This window comes from Lytechinus variegatus, chromosome 2 (assembly GCF_018143015.1).
Source record: "Lytechinus variegatus isolate NC3 chromosome 2, Lvar_3.0, whole genome shotgun sequence".
Lineage (NCBI taxonomy): Eukaryota > Metazoa > Echinodermata > Echinoidea > Temnopleuroida > Toxopneustidae > Lytechinus > Lytechinus variegatus.
Genome location: NC_054741.1, coordinates 23,720,887 through 23,748,408, shown reverse-complemented (window position 1 = coordinate 23,748,408; position 27,522 = coordinate 23,720,887). Strand labels below are relative to the sequence as shown.

At 37.4% G+C, this 27,522-nt stretch overlaps 2 protein-coding genes across 2 annotated transcripts; both read left to right on the top strand.

Annotated features, from left to right (window-relative positions):
- The first annotated feature begins 5,130 nt into the window (after positions 1-5,130).
- Positions 5,131-8,358, top strand: LOC121407626 (tubulin beta chain-like). Its single transcript, XM_041598792.1, has 3 exons — positions 5,131-5,293; positions 6,584-6,919; positions 7,183-8,358. The coding sequence occupies exons 1-3, from the start codon at positions 5,237-5,239 to the stop codon at positions 8,131-8,133; spliced, it is 1,344 nt and encodes a 447-aa protein (XP_041454726.1). The 5' UTR covers positions 5,131-5,236; the 3' UTR covers positions 8,134-8,358.
- Positions 8,359-17,189: 8,831 nt separating this feature from the next.
- LOC121407627 (tubulin beta chain) lies at positions 17,190-19,681 on the top strand. The gene is made up of 3 exons (XM_041598793.1): positions 17,190-17,343; positions 17,852-18,187; positions 18,419-19,681. Exons 1-3 carry the CDS (start codon positions 17,287-17,289, stop codon positions 19,364-19,366), a joined length of 1,341 nt encoding a protein of 446 aa, XP_041454727.1. The 5' UTR covers positions 17,190-17,286; the 3' UTR covers positions 19,367-19,681.
- Positions 19,682-27,522: the final 7,841 nt, after the last annotated feature.

Genomic DNA, 27,522 nt, shown 5'->3' with positions numbered 1-27,522 from the left:
GTGGAGTGTTGCGGCCCAGTGGAATAGTCTTCTGAAATTAATACAGATGGACGTGGGTTCGAATCCCAGCCATGCAATTTCCATCGGCAAGAAATTTATCCACACTGCATGTGCTGCACTCAACCTAGGTGAGGTAAATGGGTATCTGGCAGGAATTTATTCCTCGAAATGCCACCGCGCTGTAAAAAGGCTGCGGGGCTAAAGTCAGGGCAAGAAGATTTTACCTCCTTAGTCAGGGTAATAATATCCAATCCAGCGCATATACTTTAGGGACTCAGATACGCTATTGTAACAGGTTGGTATTATTATGATGTAATTGTTATCAAGACATATTTTCCCCCTACTCCATTGCCCTTTTATTCTCTTTATCTTAGTGTCTTCCCCTTCTTCATTATAATCTTTCCATAAGAGTGTCTCTATATTATTTTACATGTATGGGTATCAAGTTCGGCACTTTTTCAAGTTACATTTATCTACTTTGTATTATGGTACCTCGCAGGACAACAATAGCACCGATTTGGGAACCTTCAAATCTCTTTTGTTCACTGTCTTGAAAGGAGTGTCGTCTTGTGTTTTTAAAGAAATTCTAAACGGGTCTCATGCAACGGTATTGGTGATGTTTTATTTGTAAAAAAAAATAATGAATAAAGTTAATAAATACATAGATTAGAAGATAAATGTGAAATTTAAAAAGACCTCATTATTTCCGTTGTTGATATAGAAGTGAAATCTAGAAAGTAGATGAAACCAGTTGCGTTGCCATGCAGGGACACGTTTCAAGATATCGTCATCACTCCAGCTTGAGCTAGGCCATCTCTATGGAAAGCTGATTGGACAAAATACAGACGCGTGACAATCGCACTTGGAAAGCATATTCTGTTCTGGTGAGCGTTTCATCAACATTTTCGTCCGACAAGTTGTCAGGTCTTACAACTTTCCTTGATAATGATTGGCTGAGAGGCACTGTTACATGTACCATAGAAACTGTCGGATAAAACGTCTGACAAGTCCTTTCATGAAACGCTCCCAAGGGATGATTATAATTTAGCTTGGCTTTCCATAGAGATGGCATCGCGCTTGAAATATAATTTTTATATATCGATCTCTTTCATGAAACGAGATCTATTACCATGATTACGTTACATGGAAATGGAAGGAGTATATTGCATATATAAATATATATACATGTATATGCCTGGATCCCAGAAGAAAAACTTCAACAGAGAATACATTTTGTTGCAAGGCCGTACGCAGAATTTTTGTCGGGGGGCGCATACAAAAAAATCTGAAAAAATCGAAAACGAGGGAGCAAAGCAACCGAGCTCGTCATTTGGGGCTCTTTGGCATTGTAAAAAGTGAAACTGAATTTTTGGATTTCGTGCACACTTTGGGTGAATATTGTGACAATATTTTCAGAAAAAAATGTTGGTTTTCAAAATTTGTGGTCGGGGGAGAGGGAACATCGGATCGAAATCTTTTAAAGGTCAAGTCCATCCCAGGAAAAACTTGATTTGAATAAATAAAAAAAAATCGAACTAGCATAACGCTGAAACTTTCATCAAAATCAGATATAAAATAAGAAAGTTAGACATTTAAAGGTCAATTCCACCCCAGAAAAATGTTGACTTGCATAAATAGAGAAAAAATCAAACTAGCAAAACGTTGAAAATTTATCAAAATCGGATAGGATAAGAAAGTTATGGCATTTTAAAGTTTCACTTATTTTTCACAAAACAGAGATATGCACAACTGAGTGACATGCAGATGAGAGAGTCGATGATGTCCTTCACTCACCATTTATTTTGTGTTTTATTGTTTGAATTATGCAATATTTCATTTTTTTACAGATTTGAAAATATGGGCCAACTTGAATGAACCGTGTAGTATTAAACAATGCTACTTCCACATGTTTAGGGAGGAGAATTAATCGTTGTTAGAGATGGACTATTTTGTGAAAAATAAGTTTCGCTTATTTTTCACAAAAAAGTGATATGCACAACTCAGTGACATGCAAATGGACAGTATATCCCTCACTCACTATTTCTTTTGTTTTTTATTGACTGAATTATACAAAATTTCATATTTTACAGATTTGACAATAGGCCAAAGGCCCCACTAGACTGAACCATATAGTATCAAGCAATGCTAATTCCACATGTTCAGGGAGGAAATAATCGTTGTTTCAAGCACTTGACAATGAGGAGAAAATTAGAATATTTCATGCAATAAAATACACAAGAAATAGTGAGTGGATGACATCATCAGTCTCCTCATTTGCATACCAACCAGGTTGTGCATAGAACTGTTTAGTGACATTAAGCGAAAGTTTAAAATGTCATAACTTTCTTATTTTACATGCGATTTTGAAAACATTTTCAGAGTTTTGCTTGTTTGATTTTTTTCTTTTTATTCAAATCAACATTTTGTTGGGATGGACTTGTCCTTTAAAAAATACACACGATTCTATGAAATTTGCTATAGGTCAACCCTAAATGTCATGATGCGACCTGTCAATCCTCCTAATGAATAGACCCCTCCTGCCTGTGCCCGCCCCCGCTCAACAATTTGTCACAATTACATTACCTGCATTGTCACCTTTGTTATCTTGCTACGCCGAGTCCGACAGAGTGAGTTATAATACGTTGTAAAGAATCGGTGATTAGTCATGATTGACACATTATGTTACTGACAACACTCAAGTCCATGCACAAAATCATGTGTAAGTTAAGTCGATTCCGTAATGAGAAAACATATACATTGTCATCAATAATCTTGGTCTATGTTCAGTAGCGGACCGTGACCCGGACGAGACAAAGCATTGGGGGGGGGGGGGGGCACTGCATTGTCTGTGAACAATGCTGTGCCCCCCCAATGCTTTGTCTCCTCCGGGTCACGGTCCGCCACTGTCTATGTTAGTGGGTGTACAGTAATGTAAAAAAAATGATAAATAAATAACCTCGAAAGTGTATAAAGACGACGTGAATCTCGTGCACGGTTGACATAGAACTGTGACAACGGGGTGACGATAATCTAGATACGAATGGTCATTATTAAATTTCATCCTCCAGAAAAAAAAACTTAGAAAAGGGATTGATCATGTCCGATCGTCACCCCGCCCCCCCCCAAAAAAAAAGTGGTCAAAATATTTGACAAAATCGTTAGCTGGAATCTCTGATTTTGACCATTACTTTTGGTCGGACAAAATATAGAGGCCCTTTTATTTCAACCAATCAATATTGAGACTGCATCTTCAGTTGTCACCTTTTCATCCATAATCCGATATAGTCTTCTTTATCGTTTCCTTTTACACCATATTGTGGACTTGTCCTTTTTTGCAAAATGACAGAGGTAAGAAAGAATGTCAAATTTATTTAAGTTCGAAATATCGCATGGTAAACGATGGTTTATGCAATTCAGGGAGCCGTTGGTGTAGATTTAGAATAGATGATTAAAAAATACACATACAAAAAAAATACCGTCCATAAATTCCGATGATTTTAGGGTATAGGAATGGGAACATTTTATATTATACAGCACAAGTTGAAAATTTTAAAGGGGGGGGGGGGTATCCAAGCCAGTGATGAGGCATTGGGGGCTTAATTGATTGGGGCCGATCAATAGGCCTATAGGGCAGCTCGGTGGTCACTTGTGGTTGCTATCGTCTTTGCGTTCTTGCTTCGCAGACTATTCAAAAACACTCTTGCGTAACACAATCTATTCATCTTTAATTGATCTATCATGCCAACGAAGAGCGCTCTGTGTATACTCGTCTCCGTCTCCATGATAACATAATCTTGCAATACCCTTTTTCATTAAGGGAGGAGCTGGAGCCGGGCTTATTTAAATACCCCACCTCCTTGTATCCAGTATGTGAGTCATTATGAAAAAAATGTATAATTTCAAGTTAACGGTTGAAACTTCGATCATAACAAACAAGCTGGAATAAACAGGAGAATTCTACATAATCACGAAATAATATTTTGCTAAACGATTTCATACTACACTTTTAAAAAATGATATTACAGGATTATAATGTATTTCAAATGTGAATGATTTTTCTTTTCTTTTGTTCATGTTGCAACAGTCAAAAACCCTATAAAGGTCTAAATTATATTTTTGAATTCCTTTTCATTTGCACCATAACAAGCTGCAACAACTGCAATTTCTCCTATACCATTAAAACAAATTGGCACTTTCACGTATAAACCTAATTCGTTTTGATAATCCCAAGTCCTATTACTTCTTTTTGAAGTGTGATTACATTTTTTTTAATAGAAATTAGCACTACAATAATGCACATTCATATTTTGAAAGCAAGTTTTTAAAGGCCCACCCTCTAAGACTCGCTACAGCAATTATATTTGAAGAAAGATTTGGATAAAATCAAACTCATCTGCTGGGCCACATTCACCCCCCCCCCCCCCTTCCCCTCCTCAGACCCGATTGACATCACACCCTCCCGGGTTTTCTTCAAATTTTCTTCCTTTTTGTCAACGTAAATTCAGTTTTACTTTATTTTCTTCATGGACTACATTCCGATGCATATGCCGATAATATGTTTTGGAAATTATCGTTATATTTGTATATTTGTCAATTTGTGTACGGATTAACTTTTTCAAATGATTCTGCGATCTATTTTCTATCTGTTGTATTCCGGTTTCTATTGGTTTCCAAAAAAATCCATCTCCTGCACTTTGCCTTGTGCATAACTTGTGTGCGGAGAGATGTAACTCTGCGAGTTGCTATAGGCGCGGTAAATCTTGACCAATTAGATCGCTTGAACGACATCTTGAAATATCACTCACGAATAAAGGCTTGTGATTGGTCATTGACTTGCATCTTCATCTAGGGATCGCCTCAAAAAAATGATATTCTGAATAATGGTTATATTTTTTCCATTTCCCGCAGTATTCATAAGATTAGTTGGTATGGATCAAGTAATGTTAATACGATATAGATATAATATATTCATCCAAAATTGTGAATTCCAAGAAAAAAATGCTGATACAATAATGTTTTGAAAGAACTAAAATATGGAGATACTGAGAGAAACCAATTCGATCCCTGAATATGTCGATGTTTATTCACGTTGCTATAGGCGAAGGGATCTTTGATGTTTCGCATAAATTCCAAGTAGTTCCGCAAATTCGGCAAACCACGGCTGAAGAAACTGGCAGCAAGACGTGTAACTTACATTCTTTAATTTTTTTGCAACTCTTTACTTTTTCCATTCAACATGCGTGAAATTGTCCACATCCAAGCCGGACAGTGCGGAAACCAGATTGGTGCCAAGGTGAATAACTTTTCTAAGCTTATTATACTGTCTGAATTATATTGTTGATGTGTGAAATTGAAACACGAATGGTGGTATCGAGGGGTGAGAGGGAGATGGAGTCAGCCAGCATCGTTTGAAATTTGTGCTGTGTGTGTTTGTACCGGTACGTTACCGGTGCCGCGAGGCGGCATGGCGAGAAAGAAAGGCGCGATGCAAGAAGAGATAGACGAGACTTAAATCAAAAAATTGTTTTTATCCAACGTTGTTTTAGCCTACACAATTCAGTTAAACCATCATCGACATGGGATGGATTTAGATCTCTTAATCTATTTCTAGGCCCTAGTATTTTAATTTTTGTTAATGTTGGAAGGGTTGTGCCAAGGCCCAAGTTGAAAATCGATGAAATGAAACTGAAAGAGAGCACAATTTTTTTAATTTTTTTTTACAAAGAAAAATCTAGCAAATGATTGATCAAAGTGAGTGGGTCTTGTTTCTCCAACTTTAGACACACTCAAAGATTCATTTTGCATTCAACTCAATTTAGCCTGTTTAGGCTGAAGAAGAGGCGAGAATTGGAAAGGCAAATGTAACAACTGGCAAATAGTGAAATAGCAAACTTTTCAGGTCAAGTGTGCCAATGCCTAAACTTAGAGTTAGATCCTCTTGAGAAAAATGATTAAAAAAAACAAAATCTGTCTATTCAATGAGGTACATGTACTTTACCTTTACCACTTTACCCGAACTTCTGGAAGAGTGCTGTGGATCCCAGCAGTCAGGCTTCCAGTTCTGTGCCAGTACTGACCACTCATTCTATGAACAAGGTTCTGTTATGATTTAAGTTAACCTGTGTACTGACAGGCCCAGGAGGCTCCTAAAAGTCCGAGTCCTAGAGAGTAAAAATCATTTACTAACAATACCTTATATGCTTCCTCTCCACACAGAGCTAAGGCTAAGCATTCGTTAGTAAATGATTTTTACTCTAGTAGATCTAGGCCTACTAGTAGTAGGAGCCTCCAGGCTACTGACAGGTACACATCCTGTTCAGGAGAAAACCATGGTGCTGAAATGTCCCATTTCAATTTGTTGAAGGCCTAACTTTGTTTCACAACTTTCAGATCTCATTAAAAATATTTGCTTGTTCTTTCATTATTTTTTTCCTGGCACATTGCTTATAATTGCTTTTTCTAAGAAAATAAAAGTTCATGAAATTTAGCTGGATGGAAATTAATGGTTGGTGAAGATATCAATTGGATCAAATGAAGATTCTTCCAGATCTAATTCAATGGTTTTTTCTTCCTTTATTAACAGTTCTGGGAAGTGATCTCAGATGAGCATGGCATCGACCCTACTGGTACCTACCATGGAGACTCTGATCTTCAGCTGGAGAGAATCAACGTCTACTACAACGAGGCTACGGGAGGCAAATATGTACCACGTGCCGTCCTCGTCGATCTGGAGCCAGGTACCATGGACTCCGTCCGCTCTGGACCTTTCGGACAGATCTTCAGACCAGACAACTTTGTCTTTGGACAGAGTGGTGCTGGAAACAACTGGGCCAAGGGACATTACACCGAAGGTGCTGAGCTTGTAGACTCTGTGCTTGATGTTGTTCGCAAGGAGGCTGAGAGCTGTGATTGTCTTCAGGTAAATACTTGAAATTTTTATAGTTATAAAGTTAAAGCTATCATTCCCAACGTAGATTTAATTAATTTCATGTATTCAAATTATGAGATACGAGAATGAAGGGGAGGGGGCTGAAGGGGGAAAAAAAGATTTATTGATAATCCATTAACATCATCCATATTTAAAAGCATTTGATGGTTATTACATGTATGTCAACTAGACCTGTCAATGAGAACGATCAAACTAAGTAGGCTTTTTCTTCTTTCTTTTTTTTTCATTAACAGGGCTTCCAGCTTACACACTCCCTTGGAGGTGGTACTGGCTCTGGAATGGGAACCCTCCTCATCAGCAAGATCCGTGAAGAGTACCCAGACCGCATCATGAACACATTCAGCGTTGTGCCATCACCCAAAGTATCAGACACTGTTGTTGAACCATACAACGCCACACTCTCAGTCCATCAGTTGGTTGAGAACACAGACGAGACCTATTGCATTGACAATGAAGCCCTCTACGATATCTGCTTCCGTACCCTCAAGCTGACCACACCCACTTACGGAGATCTGAACCATCTGGTCTCTGCCACCATGAGTGGCGTCACCACCTGCCTCCGATTCCCTGGCCAACTCAACGCTGATCTCCGCAAACTTGCTGTCAACATGGTTCCCTTCCCACGTCTTCACTTCTTCATGCCTGGCTTTGCTCCTCTCACTAGCCGTGGCAGCCAGCAATACCGTGCCTTGACCGTTCCAGAGCTCACCCAACAGATGTTCGATGCCAAGAACATGATGGCTGCCTGTGATCCTCGTCATGGTCGTTACCTCACCGTTGCCGCCATCTTCCGTGGCCGTATGTCCATGAAGGAGGTCGATGAACAGATGCTCAACGTACAGAACAAGAACAGCAGCTACTTCGTTGAATGGATCCCCAACAACGTCAAGACCGCTGTCTGTGACATCCCACCACGTGGTCTGAAGATGTCTGCCACTTTCATTGGCAACAGCACTGCCATCCAGGAGCTCTTCAAGCGTATCTCTGAGCAGTTCACCGCTATGTTCAGGAGAAAGGCTTTCCTTCATTGGTACACTGGTGAGGGTATGGACGAGATGGAGTTCACTGAGGCTGAGAGCAACATGAATGACTTGGTTTCTGAGTACCAACAGTACCAGGATGCCACCGCTGAGGAGGAAGGAGAGTTTGACGAGGAAGAAGGTGAAGATGAGGAGGCTGCTTAAACATTGGACAATCAGAAATAGACAGATATAAATGCAATTTATTTGATCAGCCATTTTGGTCTAACATCACCAAAGATTTGAAATCCTTTGGGGTGAGAAAGAAAAAACCCACCAAAAAGAAATTTATTTATTCCATTCCAGTTTTCAGAGAATACTCCAAATTGTTCGTAATGAACTTGATTTGAACTTCAAAAGTGTGCTCAGTCACACTGTCAAAGACAATCAGACAATCAAAAAATAAAAAAATTCCAGGACAAATTCTATTAAAAATATACCAAATTACAAGTTACAACAAAGTGTATGTGTTCTTGATTTTAAGGTATGATTGGTAAATTGTGAGAAGTGCATGTCCACGTCTATATGGTCAGTTTGATGCTTAATCTTACTGCTATATTCTAAGCATTCAGTTAAATCTAGGTTTAGATAGGCCACACTTTTATGGATTGACCAATTTCAAACTCATTTTCATATTGCGAAAATAGAAAAAAATAATTTTGCTATGAAATGAAGTGAAAAAAAATAAATTGTATACATGTAATTTAGTTCCCAAATATTAAGAGAGACGAAACCTGGCATTCCATTGAAGTGTGGACAGACATTCTAAGTCTAGAGGTAAGGCAGTGTTGATTATCGTAATTGTGTGGGTGTGTGATCTTAGTGTGGTATGCCTGTGTGAGAGTAAAGATTTGAGAACTTAAATATATTTTAAAAGGGGAGTTCACAACAAAATGATGATTTGAATGAGAAGAAAACTCGAGTATTATAGACTGTTAGGCTTGAAAAGTTCAATTGTTTTTCACACAAAATATATGCACAATTTGACAGTACAGTGATGCACAAATATAAAGAGAGTTGATGTCATTGTTGTGAGAGGATGACATCATTGGTTCCCTCATTTGCATACTGACCAGAATATACTTTGGTAATAACTCTCATCTTTGATATCAAATTTTAATGAAATTTTCAGCAATAAAGCAAAAGCTTGTTTCCTTTTTCACTTATTTTATTTTGATTCGAATCAGCCTGTTGAGGTGGACTTGCCCTTTTAAAGACTTATTAAAAAAAAGTTTATCCTAGGCTTGGAAAGAGTTGAGAGTGAGGCAGATGGGTAATTCAGGGTCCCATTTCATAAAAAAGTTACCTCTATAATAACTTTGCCCTTATGGAAACTACCACGGAAACGGGTCTCAGCAGCCAAATCATTGAAGGTTTCCATATTAGTTGCCATGATGGCAAAGTTCCTTGGCTGCATGATAGTGGGAATGGAAAAGGGCCTGCCCCTGGCGGCCCCACCCCGATCACTGCCGTTTTCACGTTACAGATTTCATTATAAAAATGTCAAGGGAGGGGCGTATGACGAATTTAACTTCAATTTTTCCACGTTTTCGCCCATCATTAATTGCTGATGAATGATATGTGGTGTACCAGCTCACTTTTCAAATTTACATCAGCACTCCCAGTAGAAAAAATCGTTCCAAGGGCCATGATGAAAGTTCCCATTTTGTCGTTAATGCCTCCCTTTGTCTGCGTTTGTGTGTGTTAATTTTCCATTGATCATATATTAAAAACAAAAAGTAAAATGTTATTTGAAAAAAAATTGGACTACCGCCCCCCCCCCAATGAAATAAAAATAAAATCAATACGTTATAAAGCATTTGAAAAAAAAATGTATTAAAAAAATCATATACTGATATGTACAAAGATAAAAAACTAACTGATTTTAAAGAGAGGGAAGATCACAAGGAAATAAATAATCCGAGTGTTTTGCAGCCCCTATTAAAATATTTTTGAAAAATTTAAATGATTGGACCCTCATTTGTATTTTCCGTGCACCACCCTATTATTACAAAGGGAAATGTAATTGTAAAAAAATTAGTCAATCGATTTTATTAAGTTTTTTTCCTTCATGAATTGGTTGATCAGCTAAGATACTGAAAGAATGCCTGCTTCCAGTTAAATAAAAATACTTTAAAAAGTTCTTCCCCATTCTCTGAGACATTTAGACCTTGAAAAAAAATCATTAGATTATTGGTTTGGTGGCTTGGGTCCGGAGGGGGGTGAGGGATGTATATATATACCTCACACACACATATACCCTCACACCATTGGTGTCCGCGCCGGAGGCGCGTTTCCGTTTTACACCCTGGCGAAGGCATTTTCCGGAAAAGTAGCCAAAAAGCGACTAGTGAAGAGTCTACACACGTCGCTGGTTGCATGCAGCGTGCGACACAGGCGAGTCCACCACACCGCATGCAATTTGCACAGTTACTGATCATCAGAGCACAGAGTTCCTCGCCCGGGGTTCCTCGGCACTTCATGTACAGAGAGAGCGGCAGTCAGGAGTGAAATCCGAACATGCTTTTGCAGTCGCGTTGTTTATGATAGTTTTTTTTTCTAAAAATAAATTATTAACTAAATGAATAGAATGACAGACAAAATCAAAATAAACAGATACTTATAATGGAAAGACAAATTGAAGTTTGATGGATTGATACACTTATAGCTGCCGAAAGATAGATATAGAAGACTGATAAATAGATAGAGACAATTAAGATAGACAGACAGATAGATAGATAGATAGAAATAGAGAGGGAGAGAGAGAGGTGGATAGATAGAAAGAGAGAGGTGGATAGATAGAAAGAGAGAGAAAGAGGGAGAGATGGATGGATAGATAGATAGATAAACAGAGAGAGGGGAGAGACAGAGAGGTCGATATATAGAGGGAGAGGGGGAGAGAGAGAGAGAAGGATAGAGAGAGAGAGAGATGTTGTAGATAGAAATATGGACGGACAAAGAGAAAGAGAGAAAAAAGACAGACAGATGCTAGAGAAGGAGAGAGATAGAGAATTTGAGAGACAGATAGATAGATGTTAGAGATAAAGAATGAGAGAGACAGAGACAAATTAACAGATAGATAGATACATAGATAGATAGATATATAGATAGAGAGAAATAGAGAAAGACAGACAGATGGATAGATAGAGATAGATAGAGAATTTGAGATAGATAGATGTTAGATAAAGAATGAGAGAGACTAGATACTGCAGTTACATAGATAGATAGAGATAGAATTTGAGAGATAGATATATAGACAGATAGAGAGAAAGACAGACATCAGCAAATCGGCAAGGCAAATGATAAACTAATGATCAAGGCAAACATTCGTAGTATGTTCTGCGGATAACTTCGGTGCGGACTTTGGAGAGATCAGTGTTTGGATCGCGCGCCCAGCTGATAATGTAAACAAACGTAGACGTAGACTCTTCACTAGTCGCTTTTTGGCTACTTTTCCGGAAAATGCCTTCGCCAGGGTGTAAAACGGAAACGCGCATCCCGCGCGGTGGGGGATACACCCCCCCCCCCAATATTTCAGGTGGGGTTGGTAACATTCCCCAATGATGAACCATCTGACAAGTATGATCATGATGATAACATGATAAAAAAAATAACATGTTCGTGTTTACGTCTATCTTTTTTTAAAAATTTACCCCTCGCGACCAAGCGCATGGGTTTGCCCCATATAGTTTCCATTCTTCAAAATTTTGAATGTCACTAATTTGTATCAGATGTAAATAAGAGGAGCACAGGGTGTGGAAAAGGGTATTAATACTATTAACCATGAAAACCAACTAGAATCCTTCAATTGCACATTTTTTTTTCAAAATTTCAGCTCGCGCTTCGCACTCACATTATTGATCCAATTCTTACATGCACATATACCTGGCCTGGTAAGAATATAGCTAACATAATATAAACTTAAAATTTCAGTCTTAAGGACTACACCCCCCCCCCCCCCGCTGACGTATAGACGTGGGGCTTTGGGGCCACATGGACCCCCCTAAAAATAATAATAATGATAATAACAATAATAAAAGAGAAACAAATAAATAGATTAATAAATAAATGAATATCTAAACAAACAAACAAATATATAAATGAATAAATAAATGAATAAATAAATAAATAAATACATGCATAAATAAATAAATAAAATGAAATTAATCAAAAGAAAGAAAACATAAAGGAAAGAAACAAAAGGAAAAATAATAGATTTGTGTATTTCAGAAGGTCAAGATTTTTTATTGCTGGCTTCATTCGCTCGCAGCTTTTCTTTAATGTAAACTTTGCCCTTTATGAGAGCATGTCTAGTCCATTAAAATTGTAGACTCGTTAAGTCACTGACCTCCTCAAAGTGAAAAATCTCTCACAGAGAAGAAACTTTGTGTCAGTCATCTCCCCCCACACCCTTTCTCTGACTTCATAGAGGGGGACATGGTCTGTACACCTTGGGTCTGTACAATAATCATTCCCCAAAAGTGCTAGGAACTTCCTAGCTTATTTAGGGGATGATTATTATGGGGGCACCATATGGCGGCCTATCTGTTTTGAGATTTGTAAGGATGATCATTGTTAGGCTAGGTGAGCGAGCGAGCAAAAAAAAGGATTTAAAATTACGATCTTACCATCGAAACAGATGAACACATGAATACGTTATACTAGACTTGAAATAACATTGGCACTCCGAGCTGGAAAATAATTGTATCTGAATAAAATCATGGCAAATTTCATCAAAATTTGATAATAAATAACGAATTCATTGCCCCTGAATTGTGATGTAAATTTTCTTTGTATTTTTCTCTTTTGGTTTTTTTTTGTAAATAAAAATTGGAAAATTGCCCTGTCCAACATTGTTCAAAATATACCTTGGGTAACTAATGTACCGGGGGGCAGAGTCCCCCGTGCACAATTAAAAAAAATACTTACTTCTTTTTCTTTCTTTCTTTTTGTTTTGGTTTTCCAAAAATTGTTGATGGTTGATTTCTATAATAGCGGTGACGTTTTACCCCCTTATAGTTGCCAGATATTTTTCCCCCATAAATATCGACGACGTTTTCCATGACTGCACTCGGTGGCTAAACGTTCCCTCGCAAAATGTCATCTAAATGCAAAATACATTAATGCTCTCTTAAAGTTTTAGTATAGGAAATCATAATCTCCTGCAATATGCTATATGGTAGACTTCCTTGCCACTGTTTTTTTTTTCCTATTTAACCTTCCTATACTTCCCCCACCACGAAATGCTATTAAATTGAAGTTTAAACTAAAAACACCTATTGTGTTTTGTCAAAAGCGCTCCGAATTTTTGTCACTATTTAGGATATTGTCCCCTAGAAGTTGTCTCTGTCGCTATATACTCCCTAATAGAGGCTAAACTTACTGAAAACATATAGTTTAGAGTCAGTATAGTGCTGATCCGTGTTTTGGATGGCGAGAAGGGGTAAAAACAATGTCCAAAATTGCGCCAAATTATAATGTAGAATTTTGCGTGTGAACATGATGAAGCTCACCGAAAATTTTACAGTTTTAATATGTAGTGTTTTCATGTCAAGTCTGATGGTTTTATAGCGGTTTCAGATATATTTGTCGAACACATTTTTTCAATGGATTCTTAATTTTTTCAATCTATCAAAATTATTGGGCAGGGCAAATTGATTTGTTTGCCCATCCCCAATATTTTCATGGCGATCGCCCCATACCCCATGATAGAAGCAAGATGTAGAATGATTTGACTCTACTCTATTGTATACAATATGTCTATACTTTTGTGTTATACAGGGCAGTGATTACAGCCTCTATGAATGTTGAATGAGCTAGTATCCCATTCAGTAACTTCACGATGTTACAGGTGTAGGCCCAGTGGCGGACCGTAGGTCACGGCATGGGGGGGGGGCTTCAGAATTTTTTTAGTGAACGCGCGAAGCGCGCTCAGTTGCCAGGTATACTGACCTAATAGAGACATTTTAAGGACAGTGCCATTATACGAATATGTATCTCACAAATTAAATAATGCGAGCGCGAAGCGCGAGCTGAAAATCTTTAATATTCAGACCTAAAAAGGGACATTATAAGCAAACTTTTTTTAATCATGATACGTAGTCTCGCTAAACAAACAATGCGAGCGCAAAGCACAAGCTGAAATATTTGCATATTATTGACCCCGTTCTTAGTTACATATCTCACCAATGCCAGTGCCAAGCGCTTGCTGATTTTGTTAGAATTACACCTAAACACAATGAAGCACTTGCTGTCATTGTAATTATGACTAACGTACGCATCCCACTTAGCAAATATTGCGAGCACGAAGCGCGAGATGAAAATTTAGGAAATTCGGGCCTGAAGAGAGGCATTTTAAGCTTGTTTATAGGAATTCACGAAGACCATGAGTATTTCACTAGCCGAATGATGCGAGCGTGAAGCACAAGCTGAAATTTTTGTATATATTGACCCCAAACAGGATATTTTAAGGACTAATTTTTTAAGGAATCCATTAAAAGTATACACATCTCAACATAGTCATCTAATGCCAGTGCCAAGCGCTTGCTGATTATGTTAGAATTATATCTAAACACATAAAGTACTTGTAGTCATTGTAATTATGATTATCATACACATCTTACTAATCAAATATTGCTAGCGCGAAGCGCGAGCTGCAAATTTAGGGAATTTAGACCTGAAGAGGGGCATATCGAGGCTTGTTTGTAGGAATTCACTAAGATAATACGAATGTATTTTACTAACGAAATCATGCGAGCGCGTAGCGCGAGCTGATAATTTTTGATATTCAGATCAGAAAAAGTGACATTTTAAGGACTGATTTTGGATTCATGAAGAGCAGACACATTTCACTAATCCACTAATGCGATCCACTAGCACGGATAGGAAATTTTTTATATTAAGACCTTAGAATGGGACAATCACTTTAAAGAAGTCGTGAAAAAGAAGCATATGTCACTACATAAAACAATAATAACTCGAAGTGCGAGGAAATATATTTGGTTTATATTGACTCGAAAACGGGAGATTTTAGTACAACAGGATTATCTTGTTAAACAGATAATACGAGCACCAGGGACAAAGAAGACATAGGCCCTGAGCAAATTATGTTTCATAAAGTTCATACATAACATATTTCTTGTGTAATATAACATAATTAAAATATAACATTATATTGAACAATAATTTCTTCTTTCTCACTACGTTTCTCTTCCTTTCTCCCTCTTTTTCTCCTTTTACTGTTTTTTTTTGCCAGCCGACTAGGGGGGGGGGGCACGTGCCCCCATGCCCCCCGTAGTTACGCCACTATGTAGGCCTCCATATATTTTTTATAGATCATAAAGTGATCAAAATGCTAGGTTTCACTTCAAACATTTTCTCCCCGGTCACACATTCCTTCGTAATATTTTTAGGGGTATCAAAACCCCTTCTCCTGTCATGTTCTATTATACCCTTTACGTTCAAAGTCTTAAAAACATCTAAGGAGAGAGTAACGATTAACACAAACCCATTTCCTGATAACCAGTTCTACCCCCCCCCCCTATCGTTAAATGTCCCCATCTACATATGTAACATCAATCAGGCCCTGATGCATGATGTATAGATGAAAAAATCTCAAGCATTTTGAAAATGTGATTTTTTTTCGCTCGGTTGCTACGCTCCCTCGCGTGATTAGATATATTTTTATATAGGAGGGGGGGCTAGATGTTTGGTGTGTATAAGGCTATCCCACAATAGGACATTCTTATTGTATTGAATACGATGAAATTTTTTCTAGCCCCTAGAAGCCCCCCCCCCCCAAAACAACAAAAAATTAGTCTACAACCGTGCCCGATTGTTGAATAAATCCCAGAAAAGACGGTTATTCCTGTTTAGCAAAGAATTGTACAATTTGGCCCGAGAAACACTGCTGTTATTTGCAATTTAAAAATTGAAAATAACAGCAGTGATTCTCGGGCCAATTTATGTTCCGGTGTTGACTGAAGTCCATCCAAACAAAAAGTTGATTTGAATAAAAAGAGAAAAATCCAACAAACATAACAATGAAAATTTTATCAAATTCGGATGTAAAATAAGAAAGTTATGACATTTTAAATTTTCGCTTAATTTCACAAAACAGTTATATGCACATCCTGGTCGGTATGCAAATGAGGATATCACTCATCATTTTTTTTTTATTTCATTACATGAAATATTTAAATTTTCTCCTCATTGTCAAGTGAAACAACGATTAATTCCTCCCTGAACATGTGGAATTAGCATTATTTAATACTGGATGATTTAGTCAACTTGGTCCTTGTTGTCAAATCTGTAAAAAATGAAATATTGTAGAATTCAAACAATAAAAAACAAAAGAAATAGTGAGTGATGGACATCATCGACTGACGCATTTGCATGACACTGAGTTGTGCATGTCACTGTCTAGTGAAAAATAAGCGAAACTTTAAAATTACATAACTTTCTTATTTTACATCCGATTTTGATGAAATTTTCAACATTATGCTAGTTTGATTTTTCTCTATTTATTCAAATCAACATTTTCTGGTGGACTTGACCTTTAAATTCTATGTTCCACCATGGATTTATTAGCACCATGGGTTCCACTTTAGTGTTTTGTTTATTGCATAACTAAATTGAAGCGTCTTTCAAACTCTCCACGTTGCATTATTTTACCAATGAATTGTTACATTCTATTGTATCTCTTTTTATTTTGAAAGCAAAACTAAACTAAAACTCGATGCGAATAGGCGACAGATCTGTTTAAATACTGAATTTAAGTAGGATTCAATAGGCTGCGGAGCGGTCGGGGGTTCCCCATTGGTATGCAAATTAGGTGACTGGACGTTGTACGCGCGTGACGTACGTAGCAACGCTGAAAGCGTTCAGTAACTAAGCACCTACCGGCGGTCGGATCATAATCATACACGTACACAAGGGATCCCAAACCTTTATTCTAGAATTACAATTATAGTTGCAGTGGATTATTCAATATTCCTTTTCAAGTTTAACGATTAATCCTTTACTGAAATAATAATGAAAGAACAAATTAAAACTGACTAAAAAAACGAAAAAAGAAAGAAAGAGAGGGACTCGATTAGTCCCAAGCTCAAAGTTCCTTTTCTTGCTTGACAACCGAGTGAGTGATCCGTCGTAAGCTGGATGCCGCTTGTTACTATGGTGCCAAAATACAACCTGCGTATAAATGCACCTGTTGCACTGTTTGCTACAACATTACTTTCTCACACCGGCAGGCCAGGGAGACTCTGTGCAGATAAACTTCTCTTAATTTTTCGTTACTCAGAAACAAACTAATCAAATATGCGTGAAATTGTTCATATTCAGGCTGGTCAGTGCGGTAACCAGATCGGTGCCAAGGTAATTATTCTGTTCTTTTTTTAAGTGAATACTAAGTTAGTTTCAAGGGTCGGTTCAAGGGAAGGAAAAAAAAGAGAATGCCTGAGAAGACCCATGCTTAACTTTAGTTTCAGTTTAGTCAATTTAACGTTAGGCATGAGGGATTTGTTTTTGCAATTATCAATGAAGTTATATTCCGATGGCTAATTATGCCTTTTTGTTTTGCTTCCCATTTTCCTTCAACTTCATTTTTTGTTTTTAAAAAATATTTAGACTTTTTTATTTTTATTCCATTTTTTTTGGGGGGGGGGTTGTCAACTTATATACTTAAATTCTGGAGTTGCTGTCTATAGCAAGGTAGATGAATGATGTAGATTAAATAAAGATCTAAAAAGTGGATCCCTCCCCAATCTATATAACTTTACTGTTAGAATTAAACAAACAAATTTGGTGCGAGTGTAGAGGGTCTACTCTGAGTATGACTTCACGTAGATCTACCTCTAACAAATCATTAATCTTGATTTTACAGTTCTGGGAAGTGATCTCAGATGAGCATGGCATCGACCCTACCGGTACCTACCATGGAGACTCTGATCTTCAGCTGGAGAGAATCAACGTCTACTACAACGAGGCTACCGGAGGCAAATATGTACCACGTGCCGTCCTCGTCGATCTGGAGCCAGGTACCATGGACTCCGTCCGCTCTGGACCTTTCGGACAGATCTTCAGACCAGACAACTTTGTCTTTGGACAGAGTGGTGCTGGAAACAACTGGGCCAAGGGACATTACACCGAAGGTGCTGAGCTTGTAGACTCTGTGCTTGATGTTGTTCGCAAGGAGGCTGAGAGCTGTGATTGTCTTCAGGTAAATACTTGAAATTCTTATAGTTATAAAGTTAAAGCTATCATTCCCAACGTAAATTTAATTGATTTCATGTATTCAAATTATGAGGATGAAGGGGAATAAAGATTTATTGATAATCCATTAACATCCATATTCAAAAGCATTTGATGGTTATAACATGTATGTCAACTAGACCTGTCAATGAGAACGATCAAACTAAGTAGGCTTTTTCTTCTTTTTTTTCATTAACAGGGCTTCCAGCTTACACACTCCCTTGGAGGTGGTACCGGCTCTGGAATGGGAACCCTCCTCATCAGCAAGATCCGTGAAGAGTACCCAGACCGCATCATGAACACATTCAGCGTTGTGCCATCACCCAAAGTATCAGACACTGTTGTTGAACCATACAACGCCACACTCTCAGTCCATCAGTTGGTTGAGAACACAGACGAGACCTATTGCATTGACAATGAAGCCCTCTACGATATCTGCTTCCGTACCCTCAAGCTGACCACACCCACTTACGGAGATCTGAACCATCTGGTCTCTGCCACCATGAGTGGTGTCACCACCTGCCTCCGATTCCCTGGCCAACTCAACGCTGATCTCCGCAAACTTGCTGTCAACATGGTTCCCTTCCCACGTCTTCACTTCTTCATGCCTGGCTTTGCTCCTCTCACTAGCCGTGGCAGCCAGCAATACCGTGCCTTGACCGTTCCAGAGCTCACCCAACAGATGTTCGATGCCAAGAACATGATGGCTGCCTGTGATCCTCGTCATGGTCGTTACCTCACCGTTGCCGCCATCTTCCGTGGCCGTATGTCCATGAAGGAGGTCGATGAACAGATGCTCAACGTACAGAACAAGAACAGCAGCTACTTCGTTGAATGGATCCCCAACAACGTCAAGACCGCTGTCTGTGACATCCCACCACGTGGTCTGAAGATGTCTGCCACTTTCATCGGCAACAGCACTGCCATCCAGGAGCTCTTCAAGCGTATCTCTGAGCAGTTCACCGCTATGTTCAGGAGAAAGGCTTTCCTTCATTGGTACACTGGTGAGGGTATGGACGAGATGGAGTTCACTGAGGCTGAGAGCAACATGAATGACTTGGTTTCTGAGTACCAACAGTACCAGGATGCCACCGCTGAGGAGGAGGGAGAGTTTGACGAGGAGGAAGGCGATGAGGAGGCTGCTTAAATCTGAAATAAGCCAAATCTGACCAAAGACTTTATATAGTCAATCATTTCTACATTCCATTTTTCTAATCCTTTCATTGTCCATTTTGTAAGATGTTTCAGAAAGTGAATCTGCAGCTGCATTTCAGTCAGACTTCCATTACTTTACATGTGACTTTCTAAACTCAAATTCAACTCGATCATGGGTATTCAAGAATTAATCTACAATCACATTTTTTGGTAATGTTATGTCTTATGACTCTCATGTGGAAGAAAGATGGAAAAGTCCTTGAAATATTATGATGAAAATATTAAATAAATGTGCATATATTATTTATATCATGATTGTACAGGTAGTGTTTGTACTCGTCAGAGATGTTGATGATTGACCTGAAGGAACTGCTCCAATTTGAAGGTACCATTTGTTATGAATGTATTTGGGTTGTGTATTGAATTGGTCTTTGTGAGAGTGGGTACAAAAGTTGTCTCAAAGCCATGAATGTCAGTTAATTTCAATTCGTCAGAAATTAAACATTGCTGTAATAGAGAGGCTTCAGATTTTATCGTGAAAAATAAGACTGACATTAATGGCTTGAGATCAAATTTGTCTGGTGATCAATTGCCTTCTCCACTTGCATTATGCCCTTTTCTTAAAGATTCCTTTTCCTTAGACAAAAAAAAACAGTAATTGGGAAGGAGGTATATAGATTCAGAGGAGAATGGGGGAAGGTAGATGGAGAGGTAGAGATGGAAAAAGATGAAGAGTGAGAGATTGAAAAAAATAAGGACAGGTGGAGAAAGAGATGAGGGGGCATTGATGAAGAAAGAGAAGAGGCAAAAGAAAGAGGATAGAGATGGGGAAACAAGAGAGAGGAAAAGAAAGAGAGAGGGGTAGAAAGTGTATAAGGGGGATAATATAGATGGAAAGAGATCAATGTAGAAAGAGATGGAGCAAGAGAGTAGAAAGATGGAGAATAAGAAAGAGATGGAAATAGAAATAGAAAGATAGTGAGCCTTGTAAAGAGACTGATGGGACTGAGTAAGAGTGAAATAGACAAAATTCAATCTCAGTGCAGTGGCAAGGGTTTGATTATCCTCCCCCTCTGTTTGATATTCTCTCCCTCTCTCTATCTTTCTCTCTCACACACACACACACTATTCCATTCCACTTTTACATGCCCTCTTCTCTATCCCTCTCCCAATTCAATGTCCAAATCAACACAGTGATCTAATGGATGCTGCACAAAGAGGGCGCTATAACAATTTGCAGGTATTAAGGGTTGCTTTACAATCTGGGTACATCATAATTATATAGGCCCTCTATGCTTCATGCAATGATAAATGGGTATTGTAATTGGGAATCTCTCATTGCAAGATATTGGGTATTTCTCGAGCTACCTAGAAGGAAAAAAAGTTAAATATATGTTTACCCCTCAAAATTGACTATATCTGACATCTTAGTGCCAAAATTACCATCTTGTTTTCGTTTATTCTAATTTCGAGCCAACTCATCTTTATCATTAGCGATCATTAGGTATTGTTTTTTTCCAAATCAGAATAGGACATTTAAATGAGATTTTTTTAAAACTGAAAACCCTAGCAGCTACAGATAATTACTATTACATTTTTGTTGTAATTATTAACCAAATGGGGTGCTGCTTCTATCCAAACATGTCCTTTTCCAAATTTGGTCTTTTTACATTATAGACAGTTAGACTTTTCTTGATATGTTTTTGTCTATAAGAAGCTTTGTATATTTGTATACATTTCTCGGACAGTTCACATTATGATGTTGACAAATAATTTTCTGTCAGAAAAGGTTCTCTCTGAAAAATTAAGCAATCGCCAGTACACATAAAGATAATACCCCTAAAAAAATGAATGGGTGACCTCATTCCTCAAAATTTAAAAAGAAATGTAATTTCACCTGTTTTACAACACACAAAATTGGGAAAAGAAAACATTTTTTCTTTGTCCAGTGAGAGATAGGTAGGGGAATGGGGCAAATAAGCCCCCCTCTCTCATAATTCCAATCATATCATTTTAATGCATGGCAGTAGAAACATGATTAGATGTCTAATACTAGGTCTAATGTAACAGTAGACCTACATTTTCCAATAGAAATACGAGAAATAATCAATTTAATTTGCATATATACGAGTAGTAAACATTTTCAGGGGGCCTCATTTGCCCCATTGAATAGCAGTAGAATTTTAACAGTATTTTACAGAATAACAGTACAATGTTTACTACTCATTATTAACATGCAAATGAAAACTGACTGGGGCCATATTTCCCCGGGGCCTCAATTACCTCACTCTCCCCTGACCCCTGATTGCAAAGGAACTCTTGGTCCCTAGTATTTATCAATGTAACTTCAGTTGTACATGGACAAGCAGCAATGTTAATGTTTCACTTTTTTTCTCCAGCAAATTCACACAAAATGGACATCTTTCTCCTTTCTCACTCTCTCTTTCTTCACTCATTCCCACCCCCATTTCAATATCCATATACAAGTATATCTCCTTCCCAGGCGAGACAATAAAATGACAAAATTTCCATAAAGGAGATATCATTTGCCGGCTTGTACTTATTCATTACCAAGCCTTGTCATTTCAGGATTTTTTAGAGAATACCTGCTAACTGGGTGTTCAGTGTACCAACAAGAGATGGGGATTAAGCTTCATTTTATCAGCCAAATCTAAAAGGACAAGTCCACCCCCAACAAAAACTTGATTTGAATAAAAAGAGAAAAATTCAACAAGCATAACACTGAAAGTTTCATCAAAATCGGATGTAAAATAAGAAAGTTATGGCATTTTAAAGTTTTGCTTATTTTCAACAAAAAAGTTATATGAACGAGCCAGTTAAATCCAAATGAGAGAGTTGATGACATCACTCACTCACTATTTCTTTTGTATTTTATTATATGAAATATTGTTATTTTCTCGTCATTGTCATGTGAAATGAAGTTTCATTCCTCCCTGAACACGTGGAATTCCATTATTTTAACATTTTGTGCTTCAGGCAAGGAGGTCCTAATCGTCAAATTCGTAAAAATTGAAATATTGTATAATTCAAACAATAAAAACCAAAAGAAATAGTGAGTGAGTGACATCATCGACTCTTTCATTTGGATGTAACTGGCTCGTTCATATAATTATTTTGTTGAAAATAAGCGAAAGTTTGAAATGTCATAACTTTTTTATTTTACATCCGATTTTGATGAAATTTTCAGCATTGTGCTTGTCTGATTTTTCTCTATTGATTCAAATCAACATTTTTCTGAGGTGGACTTGACCTTAAAAGAATTTGTTTTCCATTCATCATTATGATTCAGCAATGCTGGCCCTAACTCCATCACTGGTATTTTCTTTAACAAATTAAAAGTGGGAAAAAGTAAACAATTTTAAACAAATTAATACTAGGTAATCCAAATCATTTTATTACATCATCGCAAAATGTGGGATTGATACAGAAGATGTAGAATAGGTCTCTGAAATACTTTTATACATGGATTCAATCCTACACTTATATCATGCTAAATACATGGCAAATATGGGTTCTTTTATCACCAAGCTGAAAGTTTACATGAAAGTTTATACTGCATACTATGGCAGAGGTTCTCTGAAAGTAGACACCAAAGCCCTATGATTGGATAAAGAACCAATATCATTAAGACAATATTTCAAAACATCAAACTTTGCACTGCAAAGAATCAATTATAAACAGAAAACTTTTTGAACCTATTAAATAAACTGAAAACACTAAAAATCAGTTACTACCAAAACTGAATAGGCAGATACGATTTTCATGAAATATCAAGTGTTTTCAGAAACAGGGACTGCCATAAATGCATTGATACGATTCTCAAGGCTAATACCTTGGTCACATTTGCTCTACGGCGGCCGTACGGCGAATCGAAAAACAGCTGTTTTATTAATTTTTATTCAAACCACCTATATGCAGTTGGACAAAAAAATGTTTAAACGACTGTTTTCGACTCGCCGTTCGGCCGCCGCAGAACAAATGTGACCATGGTATAAAGGATTTTCACTGCATTGCTATGGTAGAAAAGACAGCATGCCATGACCCTTCCCTCCCTCCCCTTCCATCACAGAAAAAATGAAGATCTGAGACATGTACCATAGAGAGATCCAATCAACATTTACATTTTTTTTTACACTCTTATTTCCATAAACTAACATTTATGCTTTTAAATTGTACGATTGATTTGGTCTCTTATGATATATATCTGAGGCCACTCTGTCATCATCTTTGATACAAAAGCAGTTGAATTCCTTGGTTGTTCTTGCCTTTCTGATGCATTCCATGGGGCCAGAGACATCCATGATTCTTACAGTGTCTTTCTTAGCAGACCAGTAGACAATGGTTATGTTGTTTTACTAGGTAGTCTGGAATTTGCATGTGAGGTTGTTGATATTTCTTCAGCTTGATGATATAAGAAGGGAAGAAGTTAAGGAGCTGACATCATGCAGCAGATTCCTCTGCGAATGTAGAAAAAGACATTGAAAAAAGAAATGGTGAATGTGAATGATTGGAATGTTAATGGACTCGCATATTAAAAGATTATGTGTGGTCGTTTGTACTGCTTTGTAAAATCAAAATAAATGTGCGGGTATTTACAAGCAATGCATATGTTGGGAAAACTGTGATAAATAATGAGATCTCTTCTTGTAAAGAACCCAAACTCAGTGTCAAACTGTTTGAGTTGAATAAATACATGGAAATAAAAAACAGTAAAACATTTCATTCAAAGCAAGTATATAGAAACTAATACCAACTGTTGTCCCAGTATCCATAATTTCCCTTTTGACCCTTAACTTCCTTTGTAAAATCCTTGCCCAAATTTTACAAAATTAAATAAAATCAATAAATATGCTTCACTGTCGGACTCCTCATACAATGTTATAAAATTTATGAAGGGAAAAATTGTACAGGTACCTTATCATCATTTCTTTTAAAGGAAATTTCATAATACAATAAAAATGTCAGCAAATGACATAAACACTCAGCTCATACAAAACATGTTATTCATGCCACTGCTTCATAAACCATGAACACAATAGCAAATTCATTGCTATCTCATTTCGCATGAAGTTGATAATATGATTACAATGACGTTTCAATAATATTGAAAGTTCATCTTATGATGAATTAACACCCATTCTGGATGGACATCCTATGGATACAAATGAATCTCTGCAGATAATATCCTGTAATTTAGCAGCCATACTTTTCCTAATCTTCATACTTTTCAGCATCATAGTAAAAAGATAACACACCAGTACATGCAGTATATTATCAGATTATCACTGCTAAAAAGGGCTGGGTTGCCCTGACAATCAATTCCCAATGACAATAGTGATAGTCCACTTTGGCAAAAAGATGGAAACATAAAAGTATGAGAATTAAGTCACTTACTGGCAGCTGGTTTACCGCCTTCCCACTTTGTGAATTTCGCTCCTGATTCCTCTGTCTTTAGAGCTTCTACCCTCAGTTCTGGTCGCAGTGCTCTCCTAACAAGCCTTGCAGCGATTGAGGAGTACTGGATGTAACTGGAACAAGGAAATAAAAACATTTTCAAGTCAATGTGCACCTACAAATACCCAACTCAATCATTGAAACTTGGTGGCCTGCTGGATGAATTTTGAGGGTAAAATAATTATTCTTCTATTTTTTTAAAAAGACATATGATACTCGAAGCTAATAAAAAAAAATGACAAATTATACCTTAACAAAAAGTCAATAAACTAAAAAGAAATCTATATGAAGGAAATTAATAGGGTACTACAGGCTGAAAATTACATGATTCAAACAGATAAAATAAAATCAGACAAATAAAAACACTAGAATTTTCATGAAATTTGGACAAGAAATAACAAAGTTATGACATTGTAAAGAACTGCATTATTTTGTTGAAACAGTTCCAATGCATATCTTCATGAATATGCAATGAACAGGCTGATGATCTCCACTTTCAATTCTTTTGTACCGTAAGTAACGGTGTATTAACCGCACCCGTGTATTAACCGCACCCCCAACTTTGGACTAAAAAAAAAAAAAAAAAAAAAAATTCTCACATTTACATGCATATTTGATTTTGAGGTACGAAGAAACAAAATCTAAGTTTTTAAGATTTCAAAGAATCCAAAGAGATTACCGGTATGCGGAAATCTGCTGTTCTTGATCAATTTATCTACAAATGTTAGAAAGAAAGAACGGTCCCGACAATATTGGCAACTTACACACTCACTCACCTCACAGTCACAGTGTACACACACACACAGGCACAGCACTGCCATTACATTGCAAACTACGATACAGTACCAGTCATGCCAGTACATCTTATCAAATTATGATCTGTGTCTTTCCCGGCGTAGCCGGTAGGAGGAAGAAACATTCACATTTCATGCATCACAACCTCACAATCACTTTCAGAAATTTGATGTCTTAGCATGAATTTTGGATACGGGATTACAGAAAGGTTCAAGAAACAAAGAAATTGACATTTTTTCCAGTTGTTTTTTACGGCTTCGTGCCGTCTCTCTCGTGCGCGGTTTACATGGTATCTTACGAAAAGCAAACAGGAAGGAAAAAAAAAGCTGGCGCGAAACGGGACTTTGAATAGCGCCAGCTTAAGTCGCACTATATGACCACATTACCACGCAATCTCTGAGCTCACTCAACTCTCGCTCAGCAGTGACAAAATATAACCGAGTATGCTTTGCGTCTCTTTTAAATTAGCCAGGGAACTTCACTACTTTGAATCGAGAATAAAGTCAAAATTAGTGTCATGAAGGTGGGTGCGTTTGTTTTGGACAACATTTAATTAATATTGTAATAATCGCTTCCCATTACCCGCGGCTCATACCCCTCTAAACGACATTGCCTGGGCGGCTACGCCCGGCCACTCGATGTGTTGTGAACTGGCAGACATCGTACATGTACAGGAGGGGTTACGGCGGGCTGGCTCAGACCGTCACCGTGTATAAACCACACCCCCGACTTTTGCTTCTATCCCGCCAAGAAAAAGGTGCGGTTAATACACCGTTACTTACGGTATATATGTAAATATATTTATTCAAATTTATCCAAATACAAAAATTTGGATTTACCACTAATTCTTTGTGTAACTGTGAGATAATCATTGCTCCAACAAATTTTGTTGCACTTGAGGGAGACAGCTCATCCACACATGTGCATATGAAAACATGAAATAATTATGATTTGAGTCACTCATTTCATGCGATATAAGAAAAGGAAAGTGGGAACATGACATCATCAGCCTACTTATTGCATTTCACAAAATATTTCTAACAAAATTTTGTTATTGAATTCTAGTGAAATCTTCATTACCTATCTCATGTAGATCCTTCGAATCCATTCGTATACACCGCACTTACAATAGGCTTGACCCTCTTGAAGAACATTTTTTAGATAAAAATTATTATTTAACAAATAATAAAATTTGAAACTTGATTATATCATAAATAATTGTTACCATAATGAATATTATATCATAATCAAGTTTTAAATTTTATGATTTGTCGAATAATAATTTTAATCTATAATTTGTTCTTCGAATTAGCATATTATATTGTAACATTGTTTATTGAAGCTACGCGCATGTACGTCAAAATGAGACGGTTCAAGCCTAAGCCTATTGTATGTGCGGAGTAGACAAATGGATTGAGGGATCTACAGGAGATCGGTCTGGAAGAAACCTCTAATTTTTCACCTTTTTATTAACAGATTTTTTGCACCTTCATACACATTAGGCGTATGAAGGTGTATAGATAAATAAAATCTAACAAATTTACGTGATTTCTATCTTCAAAGATGGACTTCCGAGGGAAATCCATCTTTGTTGACAAGTCTTTCTTATATGCCTACGACAGGGGTTTCACGGCTTCGTGATGAAGAAGTATATGTCAAAATATTAAAAAATATCATCACAAAGTCCTCAAGGCTAAGGACATCCTAGACCAAAAGCTTCAGTCTCTGTTATGTTGGTTGTTCCGCTGAACTCCGTTGGCTCTACTCACCAAATACAGAGACCGAAGTTTTAACTCGATCTGTGTACATATACAGGTACTTTTGTCTTAATGGCCATATGTTTATGTATTAAGTTCGGATCAACCAGGGAAGTGGGAG

Coding starts and splice junctions, on each gene's coding strand:
- LOC121407627 (XM_041598793.1), top strand. CDS start 17,287: ATGCGTGAAATTGTTCATATTCAGGCTGGTCAGTGCGGTAACCAGATC. Junction 17,344..17,851: donor GTAACCAGATCGGTGCCAAG/GTAATTATTCTG, acceptor TTGATTTTACAG/TTCTGGGAAGTGATCTCAGA. Junction 18,188..18,418: donor AGAGCTGTGATTGTCTTCAG/GTAAATACTTGA, acceptor TTTCATTAACAG/GGCTTCCAGCTTACACACTC.
- LOC121407626 (XM_041598792.1), top strand. CDS start 5,237: ATGCGTGAAATTGTCCACATCCAAGCCGGACAGTGCGGAAACCAGATT. Junction 5,294..6,583: donor GAAACCAGATTGGTGCCAAG/GTGAATAACTTT, acceptor CTTTATTAACAG/TTCTGGGAAGTGATCTCAGA. Junction 6,920..7,182: donor AGAGCTGTGATTGTCTTCAG/GTAAATACTTGA, acceptor TTTCATTAACAG/GGCTTCCAGCTTACACACTC.